The sequence below is a fragment of the Chionomys nivalis genome, chromosome 12, assembly GCF_950005125.1.
Source record: "Chionomys nivalis chromosome 12, mChiNiv1.1, whole genome shotgun sequence".
NCBI lineage: Eukaryota > Metazoa > Chordata > Mammalia > Rodentia > Cricetidae > Chionomys > Chionomys nivalis.
Genome location: NC_080097.1, coordinates 52,341,655 through 52,354,485, shown reverse-complemented (window position 1 = coordinate 52,354,485; position 12,831 = coordinate 52,341,655). Strand labels below are relative to the sequence as shown.

The window sequence follows — 12,831 nt, the reverse complement described above, 5'->3', positions numbered from 1 at the left end:
ACAGGGCACAGAGAGGCCAAGCCCCTCTTGGCTACTGGCCCAGAGACAGGTACCCTGGGTGCCGGCTACCCAGGCCTCATCCCATCCCACCCCGTCTATTCACTTTACGGATGAGCACAATGAGCCAGTGTGGATGGCAGAGCTCCAGGCAAGCTGGCTGTGGTGGGGGTGGGAGTTGGACGGGAGATGTTCATTGGTAGCTTACTTGTTGAAACGGAAGACTTACCAAGCCATCTGCAGGGAAATGAATCTACTCTAGAACTTTGGAATGGCTGTGCCCACTAGTGATGGGACTCCTTCCTCTCAACTCTGGACACCCCGACATGTGACGTACAGGTGAGAGGGATGGGGAGAACTGTTTCTGAAAGATCCTTAGTCAGTACGAAAGGTTATCAGCGAGGGTGACCATGTCTGCTGCTGGGGTCTGTTTGGATCTTGTTGTTGGTCTGTTTGCTCCACCGATGCCAAGATAACTGTTTCTGGAGAATGGATTTCAAGGCAGCAGGACATAATAGCAATGGTTTAAACTTGAGTGTGAAAGGTATCTCGTGCTTTATTTGGTTCAGCCTGCAGCAGCGGCTCACAAATGAGTTCCTGTCGTTAATGTCTGCGAGACATAGCCGTGGACATAACTGAAATAGAACGGTAATAATGGGGTACAGGATATGAAAGACAGTTGTGTACATGTGGGGGGTATTTGGAAAGAAGAGAGCCAGATGTGGTTCTAGCACAGGTAAGAGGTGGCTATTGTAGGGGATCAAAGCAGAGATGAAAGACAGCTAGAAAATCGCTAAGAAGAGACAGCTGGACTTTAAAGAATGATTCAGAGCTCTGGGCTGTTTGGGGAGGGAAGCTTGCTCCTGGGCGGGAAGGAGCAAAACAGTTTCTCCCATCGGAGCAGGAACACTGGAACATTCCACAGCAGCAGCCCTTTTCCGTGGCTCTGCAACCTGTGGATGGAGTGGTGGGGTCAGGTCACAGACACATTGTAGAGCAGGTCCACAGGTGTGCTGTGGTGTGAGGGTAACCTGAACACACCCACTGCCTCTCAGTTCTGTCAGGCATCAAAGCCATTTGAGAGGCTTCGGGAAACACAGCTCCCACCTCAGTTCTGGCTCAAATGGCCAGAGAAAAAGGTGGGATCTTCATCTTTCGAAGCATTCTCCAGTGTGGCAGGGAGCCCTGAGGAAGAGCGGACCAGGTACCCCTGCCTGCAGCTCTGTGGGCATTGCTGGTTCCCTCTGTGGGTACAGAGGTGGCCTGGGACTGACTGTCTGGGAGAAGGGGCTGGGCCCACAATTTCAGCTGTAACCACAGCTGCCTGCCTGTGAGGCCATTTCCGCTTTTGAAGGGGGAAGCTGGAATAGCTTATCTCAGCCTGGAGGAAGTGGAGTGAGCAACAGGAGGGGTTCTGAAGTGTGTGTTTTTAACAGACTATTCTAAGTACGGGAATTTCCCCAAACAAAGCTCTGGGGAAATCCCCACCAGGAGCTGTCTGCTTGGGAAAGGGCATGGGTATTAACAAGTTTGTGGGTGACAGGCTGTCCCTTCCAGCTGGGTACTTCTCACCTCCACCCACCTCAGTTGGTGCCATCAGGGGTGTTTTTCTCAGTTATAGAAGAGAAAGCAAAGGCTCCAGACCTCATTGGGACCCAAACTATGCTCGTGGGACCAGGCAGTCCAGTGCTCTTAAACCCTGTGCAGCGTTGTGCAACAGTAAGCCAGCGAGCAAGAGTCTTGCTTGCCCCGAGAGAAGAGTCATGCCAGGCACCGCGGATGGGTTTGTTCTCCCGAGTACGGCCAGGAAGGGGGCACAAAACACGGTTCCAGTGCTGATGCTGTGACCAAACTCCCCTTTAGAATCAGCTGCCCCATCAGAAGTATAAACTTGGAGTTTACGCCGGGCAATGGTGGCGCACGCCTTTAATCCCAGCAGACAGAGGCAGGCGGATCTCTGTGAGTTCGAGACCAGCCTGGTCTACAGAGCAAGTTCCAGGATAGGCTCCAAAGCCACAGAGAAACCCTGTCTCGAAAAACCAACCCCCCCCCCAAAAAAAAAAAAAACCCTCAGAGTTTAGCAGCATGGCCTGCTGATTTGACGAGGAGCATATGTGCCATTCTTTGTTGGCTTTGAAGAAACCAACACCTTTTCTGATTAGGTTCATAACAGCTCCGTTACCAGTGGCCTTGTGAACCTAGGCATTGGCCCATTCTCTGTAGGTAGCACACAGCCTTCCAGGATCGCATCTGCCTGGAGGTTTGTCCGATGTCCACTAGAGGGTTGTTCCCTCATCTGAGAAGGTAACAGGCTTGGAGGTTAGACCATGTCTTCTGAAACCAACTTCTCGAGGCACTGTGTAAGGCAATTGGATATACAAATGGTACTCCAGGGAAACAACCTTCCTGAAAGTTTTTCAACAACCTTCCTGTCATGGTGGTTCAACTAGAGTGTTGTGAGCCACTATATTGTGTTTCTGGAACGGGTGGGCTCCTGAAAAATGTTCTTCTAGAATTGTCTCTGATACACAGACCTATCAAAAGATGAGGGTAGAGACTCTTGCAGTTAGCATGCTCAAGGCCCAGAGTTCAATCCCCAGTAGTGCAAAAAACTGAGAGAAGGAGATAGAGGTCTTCCTGAATTAGGCTGAAGCTTTAGTTAGCTAGTACTTAGAAATAGAATTTGTCTGCCCTGGCGGTGGATGAGACCTGAGAGTCTGGGTATCTTAAAGTGACTTTGGTTTGGGCAGCCCTGACTCCATATTTGCAGGATTGTTTTGCTGAGAGAGGAAGGATTAGTTTTCTCAGGGGATGAGCTCTGAAATGGTTATACAATTCCAAGCTGTCAGCCCTGAAATCGAATCAGTGCATAGGAGCAAACTAAACAGACTCACAAGGTTATGGTTATATTGTGGTTTTGTGTGTGTGTGTGTGTGTGTGTGTGTGTGTGTATGTGAGAGAGAGAGAGAGAGAGAGAGAGAGAGAGAGAGAGAGAGAGAGAAAGAGAGAGAGAGATACAGAGACAAAGATGATAATTAAAGAATAAGGCCATGAATTTGAGAGGGAGTTGGGAGACATGGGAAGGGACTACAGAGAGTGAGGAGTGATGTAGCTATGCTTGTTTTTGTTTTTAATAATTTATTTATTTTTAGTTTACTTGCATTGATGTTTTGCCTGCATGTATGTCTGTGTAAGAGTATCAGATCTTGAAGTTACAGACAGTTGTTTTGTTGAATTGAACCCAACTCCTCTGGAAGAGCAGTCAGTGCTCTTAACTACTGAACCAGCTCCCTTATGTTATAATAATAATAATAATAATAATAATAGAATGTCCCATGGAGAAAAAGTATCTTTTCCATACTTAATTTTTCAGCAAAAGAAATTATATAGCTAGCTGTGCCCGTGTGAGTTGGCAGCGGGGATGTAAACTGATGTAGCCACCTTAGAAAACAGTATGGAAGCTCATAAAAATCTTGCAGCAGAATGAGCTACCCCAGCACTATTCTGATTGGGTTCAGAACCCAAAGAACTGAAAACAAGGCTTCAAAGTGATGATGCGTGCACTCATGCAGACGGCAGCATTGTTCATAGTGGCCAGGAGGTGCAGGCACCCAGTGTGTCCATCCACATGGAAGCAGACAAGCAAACCGGAAAGGGAGGCACGCATGGCCTTAGGACAGAAGGGACTTCTGACTCGGGCAACGTGGACGGACCGTGCGTGTGTTATGCTAAGAGAAACACTTGCCACAGCAAGGCTCGTACGGCATGGGTCTGAACACAAACTTATCTGAAGTAGAGTCACAGACACAGGAAATAGAAAGGTGGTTGCCGAGGAGCGGGCAGGGGAGAGAAGGAGGAAAGGAAGTTAGCGTTTGTATAGGGTTTCAGTTTTGCAAGATGAAAGAGTTCCAGAGGTCCATACATAGCTGTCAGCACAACACTGCTCAACTGTGCTTTAAAGGGATTAAGCTGGAGTTTTTTTAAAATTACACCTTTAGCTGTTGGTGGTGGTATATGCGTATAATCTCAGCATCCGGGGAAAAAGAGGTAGATAGGAGGCAGCAACTGGGCTACAACATAGTGAGGCTTGTCTCTAAACACTCAGCCAAAACAAGCGATTCTCTTCTGATTTCTCTTAGTCTTGCTGAAGTACATTTTGAAAATTTATATTAGTTATTTAACAAAAAATGACTGTGAGTTAACAAGTCACCTTCACTAACTCCCATCGATGGCAGAGGAATTTGAAGCCTCTCGCAGCTTGGCTTGTAGAGAGTGACTGCAGAGATGCAAGGCCCGGCTGGGGAAGAGGTTGCCCACAGAGGTGGGCATGGGCTTCGGCAAACATCAGCTCATGCCAGGCTTTTCAGGTCCGCTTTTCCCATTAGCAGCATTCAGCTCTGCTGAAAATGATTCACGGCAAATGTCTGGCACCAACCACACCACTGGAGCAGAATGAAGTCGGCTTCATCCATCCCAGGAGGCCTTGGATGTTGCAGAAAAAAAAAACAAACCCTGTGGAGCTTCCTGTGAAAGCCTCAGACCAGGATTTTGAGTTTGCCGTGGAAGCAGCATAGAGCACGGGTAGGGAATGGGATGGGAGGCACGAAGGACTACCGTAGACGAAGACCAACTGCAGGGCTTTCCAGCCATCGTCTGAGGTGGGTGCTGGGCTGTGAGCCAGGAGACCTGGTGTCCATCCTAGCCTGGCCTGGCACAGTGTTGCTCAGTTATGCAACTTCTTGGAACCTTGCTTCCCCGCTAGCTATTAGGAAAGCATGAAATGTCTTCTGTACCAGGTGTTTTCATGGGGTGCAGGACATGCAGAAATAAAGCATCTACGCCTCACCCACGCGACTGGGAACTTAAGAGCCCTAGGGGTTAGGAGCGACACAGCTATCATTAAGGTTGTGGAGGGCGAAGAAGGAAGGTTTGTTGTTAAACACTGGGAGCCAGGGATAGGGTTCAGCAATTCCTGCTACTCCCAGAGCAGCGTAGAAGCATTGAAGTGTTGGTGCCAGTCCATGTTCACTGTCATACAGATTTTTCTATCTGGTTACCAGTTACGGGCATCACAGAGGTGGCCGTTGCTGCCCTGGAATGGGAGGGAGGAGATATAGGCCATTGAGGTCCCACCACACAGCGCCCAGTAAAGGAATATGCTGCACTCCGCAGAGTTTCCTTTTAATCATTTTGTTCATTGTTTATGCATGTGTACCTGGAGGACAGGGGACAACTTGTGAGTTCTCTGTATCCACCATGTGAGTCCTAGGGATAGAACTCAGGTCCTCGGGCCTCGCTGTGGGTGTCTTTACCACTGTGCCAGCCCCCAGTTTCATTTTAGAATGCTTTTAGTTACTTATACTGATTGATTGAGACAGGGTCTCCATACTTAGCTCAGATTGGCCCTTCAACTTGTGGCAATCATCTTGCCTCTGCCTGAAGATATGGTTTTCAAATGGGATGATCAAGAAGAAGGAGTCTTAAGAGAAGTGTCATGTGGGGCGGGGGACATCAGGATGCCATCAGAACCGGGGTGACAGGGTGTGGGCGTGTGGCGAACTTCGGGGCTTTGACTCTCCCCTGTGGCTCATGTGCAGAGACACAATTTGGATGAGGAGTGATGTAATTGCTGCCTGGAAACAGGAAGTGGGTGGGGTCAGGCAGGGAGACCAGCAAGGGGTAGCTGAGTGAGCCTGTTAGGATGACCCAGGCTAGTGTCCGGAGACAGGTGGGAGATGGCTGGGTTCTTATCCCCTTTGGAGGGGAAGACAGAGTCCACGTTGGCTGTGAAAGGCAGGAGAGGAAGAATGGCCTTGGCGTATATAAAACATGAAAATCTGCTCCCCTTACAGATGGCGGGACTCAACTTGAAAGGGGCCCAGTGTCTTTGCCTATGGTTCTTTAGCCGTAAAGTGAAGCTGGCCCAGCAGTAATCATGTAATTGACATGTAATCATACCTGCCCTGCAGCTTACACCTGTGTACCCATGTGGGATGGATGTAGAGAGGTTGGCGTGGTCCTCTCTGCCAGGATTGGCCATCTCGCTATCATTCTAGGCATCTTTCCCTACATGTTACATGTCTTCTGCCTCTAGCCACGCCCATCCCAGTCAGCTGGTGAGGAGCCAAAGTCAGTGTACCTGGGGTCATGGAAGTCACCTTGCTTCTGTGGTACTCAGCAAGAGCTCACTGTGGTGCTGAGTCTGTCCCATGATCCACTTCATTCTCGTAAGCATTTATGGCCGTGGCTCAGAGGTCGTTTGACCTTTTGTCCTTGTCACTTTGCGTCCCTGTCTCCTGTGAAGTCTGGCCCTCTTTCCAGTGAATCCCTTATATTAGACTCCTGTGAATTATGGGTTGTAGATGGTAGCTGCTGGCTTAAAAAAAGTAAAAAAAGTAAAAAAAAAAAAAAAAAAGACTGATTTTCCCAGCAACAGGCAGATCGGGTGGCAGGGTTCTCACTGGGCCAACATCGTTCACTGGTTCTTTGAGGGAGAAAGTGTCGTTTTTAGGACTTTCCTCTGACTGAGCTTTCTTTTCTTTTTCTTCTTTTTTTGTTTTTAAAATCTGGCTCAGCCACCACTGAAATGTGATAAGGAGAAATGGGGCTGGTGGTGTTGGGCAGCGCCAGGTCACTGCTGGCTGACAGCCAAAGGTTCCTGGGCCCCAGCCAGACCAAGGGTTTGTCTATGCGCAGCTCCCCCACGATCGTTAGAACCTTTTAGCTGTGAACCCGGGTGAGCCCCACCAGGTCTCACTGTAGGCCGCTATCTCCCCTGCAGACCCCCACTACCCCCTCAACCCCCCACCTCCCCACCCCCGCCTCAGGTTCACAAAGGCTTTTATCTCTACTGCTGTCTGTGGTGCCTGAGACGCTGACTTACACATGCAGAAAACCTGTTCTCGTTTCCTGAAGGCTTCCTTCCTTAGAATCCCACATACTTACACACAGGGTTGTGTAATAGATCACGTACTAGTGCACCTGTCCACTCCGCACCTGCAAGGCCTGTGACCACAGAAGGGGGGTGGAAGGTAAGACTGAAAAGGAACAGACACTGTCCTGTGGCCTCAAGTGTGTTTCTCAGACAGCTGAGGTCTGACTTCCTCAAGACCTCATTCCCCGCCTCCTCATCCCCCCCCCCCCCCCCCGCATCCCTTCGTCCCTGAAGGGAGGGGGAAGCTTGCAGGTGCTGAGGCCTGACATTGCACATGTACCCCTTATGGCTACCCCTGCCCTCCTGCCTGCTGCCTGCCCTTTGCCTGAGGAGTCAGAAGGACACCAGATTCAGGACACCGCAGGAACTCCTAAGAGTGTTTCTGAGAGTTCAAGTTCAGGAACACCTTGACTCACTCCCTGAGGTACTTCCAAGGCAGCTCACTACTTTGTGGCCAGAACTTGTCTGATTGCCATCAGGGATGGGAGCTGAGGCTTGGAGGAAGGGACTAGATGCTGCAGGCAGCCAGCAGCCACTGGAGGCCAGAGTCCAGCTCAGCTGCACCACGTCAGCTTGTCCAGAATTCATGGACTCACCAGCATCTGGGGCCTCAGCAGCACTGGTGTATATAGCTGGGCACAGGCTCTGAACTGGCTCTGAAAGTGGGGTCGCTAAAGCAACACTGTGGGTTTGCAGGTGTCAGGGGACCCCAGCCTCAGGAAGCAAGGCAAGAAAGCATGGACCTGTGAGCGGGTCCAGCCAGGTCAGATGCTGATGGAAGAAACTGAGTTGAGTTTAGGCTCATGGGATGGGGCGAGCCAGGGTTGGGTGGCTGCCGCAGAGGAGCCTCCTTCACACCACACTGCTTCTTCCTATGATACCGCTTTTACCAGTCCTTCCAGAGCCTTGTTGAGCTCATCTTCGTTTGCTTCCCACCTGAGCAGGATATCCAACACTCACGGACACCGGCTCTGCTCCCCTTTGCCCAGGGTGATACCTTGTTGCCCTTCACTGCAGCAGCCTCCTCTGTCCTCAGCCCTCCTACCTTTTCTGTTTCAGCAGAGTCATTCAGTCCTCCCCGTGGCACAGTCTGCCAAAATCATCTTTCTGAAACTTGCAGTGTAAAGGGACCCTAGACTACAAACTTATTGTCCCCTGACTGAAAGCATTGAAAGGAGACAATTGGTATCACGTTCCCATGACCCAGCTCTTGGCCAAGGTAGGAGAATATGAGTTCCAGACCAGTCTGGGCTATGTGTAGTGAGACCAGTCATAAGACCACACACTGCAAAAGGCATTCATGGTTTTCTGTGGCTCTGGGAGTCTCCTGCCTTCCCATTCTCCTCTTTCCTTACCCAGAGGACCCCTGGCCACAGAAGACACATTTGTGGATACATGTGATGTCGGATTCCCTCTGTATGTGTGAATATGTTTATTCACCATTGGTTAATAAAGAAGCTGCTTCTGGGGCCGGAGAGATGGCTCAGTGGTTAAGAGCACTGGCTGCTCTTCCAGAGGTCCCGAGTTCAATTCTCAGCAACCACATGATGGCTCACAACCATCCATAATGAGATCTGGCACCCTCTTCTGGCATGCGGGCATACATGGAGGCAGAATGTTGTATACATAATAAATAAATAAAACCTTGAAGAAAAAAAAAGAAGCTGCTTTGGCCTATACCAAGGCAGAATATAGCCAGGATGGAAGAGACATAGAGAGAAAGTAGGCAGAGTCAAGGAGATGCCATGTAGTTGCCAAAGGAGACAGATGCTAGATCCTTACCAGTAAGCCACAACCATGTCCTGAAACATAGATTAATAGAAATGGGTTAATTTAAGATGTAAGAGTTAGCTAGGAATATGCCTGAATCACTGGCAGTGATTGTGTATAGCAGTGTTGTAATTGCTATAGTTTCTGTGTGATTATTTTGGGTCCGGGCAGCCGGGATAGAAACGTGCAGCCTCCTAGTACATAAGTGAAACCTCAGACCAAATCTGGCATATGCTGTGTTTTCTTCTTTGTGCTCTGGGCACAAGGTTCAGATGAGCAATAGTAATAAAGAAATTCAACAGTAATGACAAACATAGACTGTCGGAATCAAGGGTACTTACCTAGCATGCATTGAGTGTTGGGTCTCTCTGTGGTACCTTAAGTAGAAGCCAGTAGGCAGACATTGGGGTTATTTCTGAAAATTTCCATTTAGTTTTTTTACAACCATATTTATAAGAAATGGATATCCTTGGAAGTGAAGACCAAAATGGAACCCCCATATTTTTATCAATTATTTTTTAAAAGTTTTTTTATATTATAATACAATTAACATAATTTCCTCTTCCCTCCAAACACTCCCATAGACCCCTCTTTGCTCTCTTTCAAATTTAAGACTTTTTCATTAATGTGTATATACACATTATATTCCTAAACGCATACATACAACCTGTTCAGTCTGTATAGTGTTACTTGTGTGTATGTTTGCAGGGCTGACCGTCTGATACTGGATAACCAATGGATGTGCTCCCCCTGGGGAGGACTGCATCTCCCACTCCCGGCATTCCTTAGCTGTCTGTAGTTCTTCATGTAGGGGTGAGGCCTCACAGGTTTCCCCATCCACTGTTTTTTGTCCTTTTCTGCTCATTTTGGGTGGTCATGTTGGTGGCACTTTATGTGTATCTTGGTTATTACTAGGAAACACGGGTCCACAGCAAGCTTCCTACCCCTCTTCCACGATGTTCCCTGAGCCTTAGGTGCAGGAGTGTTTTCTGGATTTCATGGGACTGGGCTTCACAACTCTATGTTTCTATTGGTTGTGGTTTTCTGTATTGGTCTCTGTCTGTTGCCAAGAGACGTTCCTTGCTGGGGAGTGAAGACTGCACCTTTCTGTGGGTGTAAGGCGAATATTTAGTGTGGATTTAGGAATTATGCTGTCTGAGTGAAGTGGAGGTGTGTGTTCTCCTCCAGCACCCATGACGTCCCTCGCTCTGGCTACTGCCTCCATATCTGAAGCTCCCTTTCTGTTGTCCTGGTGAAGATGCCCACAGTTTCCATTTCTGATACTGAGCACCATTCCTTGTGGGTCGGTGACCTGAGAGGAAGATCGGCCCACGCTGACTCCATGGACACCTCTGGCCTTGGTTTTCTGTTCCCTTATGGGCTGTAGAAGAGTATGTTTTAAAGAGTGATGAAATTCTCACGCTGTTTATGCTTCATGACTATCAACAGTGATGACATTCTCACGCTCTTTACTTCAGGAATATCAACACATTGCTTGAGAACGTTATTATGTTCCTGTTCCTTTTCGTTTTAAATGAGGTCTCACTCAGTAACTTAGGTTGGCCTCTAAGCCATGGTGATCCTCCTGCCTCAGCCCAGGTCCAGGAATCCCAGCTATGAACCCTCGTAGTTGACCGTTACCTGTATTCTTTATATCCACTCTGGAGTGGATTTCCCACTACATCACACGTAATTCCCTCTCCCTCGACTCCCAGTAACTGTTGGCAGTATCGCCAAAGGCGCTGGGGCACTGAACTCTAGCTGCCCTTGGCACCAGCTGCCACCTCAGGGTTAGGGTTTCACAGGGAATTTCCTAACACTTCCCTACTCTGGGTGAGAGAAGATGGCCATTTTCCATGAGGAGTGTTCCTAGTGGCCAGCTGTTTGACCCTATAAATGGATTGCTGTTAGCTGTATCTTGCCCTGTCACCCTGGCTCATTGGGAACTCGCTGTATCCCCAGATTTGCGCTGTTCCTCTACTTTTGCCTCTTGAGTGCTGAGATCCCAGGCGTGAGCGAGCCCCCATGCCCGCATCTTTGAAAACATGTCTTCTCTGGCTTCTCCCCGGCAGTCTCTTCAGATGGAGGTGCAGAGTCTTCGGCCTTAGTGGATGACAATGGCAGCGAGGAGGACTTCAGCTATGAAGAGCTCTGCCAGGCCAACCCTCGGTACCTGCAGCCAGGCGGGGAGCAGCTGGCCATCAACGAGGTACTGGGATCCCACACGTACCAAATACTCGATTCTCAAGGCTGTGGCCCTCTGATTAGTTTTTAGTGTGCCCTGAAGCCCGCGGCTCTGGCTAGCTGGTCTTCGACACTGAGTTTCTGTCATTGTCCAGTACGCGTCTGTAACTGACGGTCCTCCCCGTACGCGCTAAGGTAAAGGGTGCCGGCCTTCAGGGCTGGCTTCTCAGCTTTTTCAATGCGTCCATTGTCTCAGGTGCTCCTCACAGCTGATCTCTGAGGTAAAAGGAAAACACTTGTCTGTATTTTAACAGACACCCTGAGGTAAAGACTTGGAATCACACTGGACCTGGTGGTATGTGTGTGATGCCAACGACTCTGAAAGCTGAGGCAGGAGGCTCGAGTTCAAGGCCTCCAGAGGCTGCTCACGGAGACCCTGTCTTACATAAGGGCAGGGTAGTTCAGTCACAGAGTGCACAGGTCTCTGGGTTCTAGCTCCAGCACTTCAGAGGAAAAGGTGAAGTGATTTTCCTACTACAAATGGCAGAGCTATGATCTATGTGTCCCTTATTCCCAGTCAGGTTTTGTTGTCTTCCTATTACATTGCATTAACCCTCCACTCCCCTTTTGGTGGCTCAGGTGATACTCTACACTTCATTATGTGATTACTTCCTGTTAGATGGGCTTGTAGGAGTATTCTGGGCCTCGCTACAAAAGGCTAAGTAAGCACTGACGTACGACAGCTAGGTGTAGTAAACACATGCTCCCTTTGACTTGGATGACTTAACCACGGTGGAGCACCATTGTCAGTCAAGAGGTTTCAACACTTTTGCTTTTTGAGACAGCCTTGCTGTATGACCCAGGCTAGCCTTGGACTGGTGATCCTCCTGTCTCATACTCCTATGTGCTGGGATTACAGATAGTTGTCACCACCCTCAGCACGTATTGACACCTTTTTAAGGTTGATCTGAGTTTCCCTTTAAGAACAGGTCACAAGCACCTACCTGATGCTGTGTTCCTCGCCTTATTTCATATGACTAATTTACCTGGACAGCACAAGCCCTTCCAGACAGAGTAGAAGGCAGCGCGCCACCCTGAGAAAGCATACCTAGCACGTGGCTGAATGCTAAGCTTGCTCTCCCGTCTCCGTTGCAGCTCATCAGCGATGGCAGCGTGGTCTGTGCAGAAGCACTGTGGGACCATGTGACTATGGATGACCAGGAACTGGGCTTCAAGGCTGGGGATGTTATCCAGGTCCTGGAAGCCTCTAACAAGGACTGGTGGTGGGGCCGGAATGAAGATAAAGAGGCCTGGTTCCCTGCGAGCTTTGTGAGGGTGAGTGTGGCCCTCTGTGTTTTCCAGGGGGTGTTCTTGGGAAGGGACCTGTAGAGGCGATTGAGGCACCTGGGCCTAGCTCTTTTGTCAGTGTGTTTAATATCACACATAAGCCGGACCTGTAGGAAGTAAGGCGGTTATAGTGAGGATCTTAATGAAAGCAAACAAGCTACTTGGCATTGGTGCTGCCCATGGATATTTATCAAAGGCACCCTGCCTTGATAACTCGGCACAGAGAGCAGGCGTCGAGGAGGTCTTTGCCTTGCTTCTGCTACTGCCCCCGCTTCCCTAAGCCACCTGCCTCCTGTGTGTTTCCTGTAGCTTCGAGTTAACCAAGAGGAGCTGCCCGAGAGCTGCAGCAGCTCCCATGGGGAAGAGCAGGATGAAGACAGCAGCAAGGCCCGCCACAAGCACCCTGAGAGCCAGCAGCAGATGCGCACCAACGTCATCCAGGAGATCATGAACACCGAGCGCGTGTACATCAAGCACCTCAAGGACATCTGCGAGGTACGTGCCAGTCAGAGGCGGCCACCTCCTCCAACCCCATGCGTCTCCTTAGATCCCTAGACAGGATGCCCAGTCATTTCCATGCAGATAAAAATGTGGTCCTA

At 49.4% G+C, this 12,831-nt stretch overlaps 1 protein-coding gene across 3 annotated transcripts in view; it reads left to right on the top strand.

Annotated features, from left to right (window-relative positions):
* The window catches only part of Spata13 (spermatogenesis associated 13), a 129,397-nt gene that overhangs the window by 101,677 nt on the left and 14,889 nt on the right, over positions 1-12,831 (top strand). For all 3 annotated transcript variants that reach the window (XM_057786343.1, XM_057786344.1, XM_057786345.1), the window contains 3 exons: positions 10,774-10,910; positions 12,041-12,220; positions 12,542-12,727. In XM_057786343.1, coding sequence (XP_057642326.1) covers positions 10,774-10,910; positions 12,041-12,220; positions 12,542-12,727 — 503 coding nt within the window. The remainder of the gene's footprint in view (positions 1-10,773; positions 10,911-12,040; positions 12,221-12,541; positions 12,728-12,831) is intronic.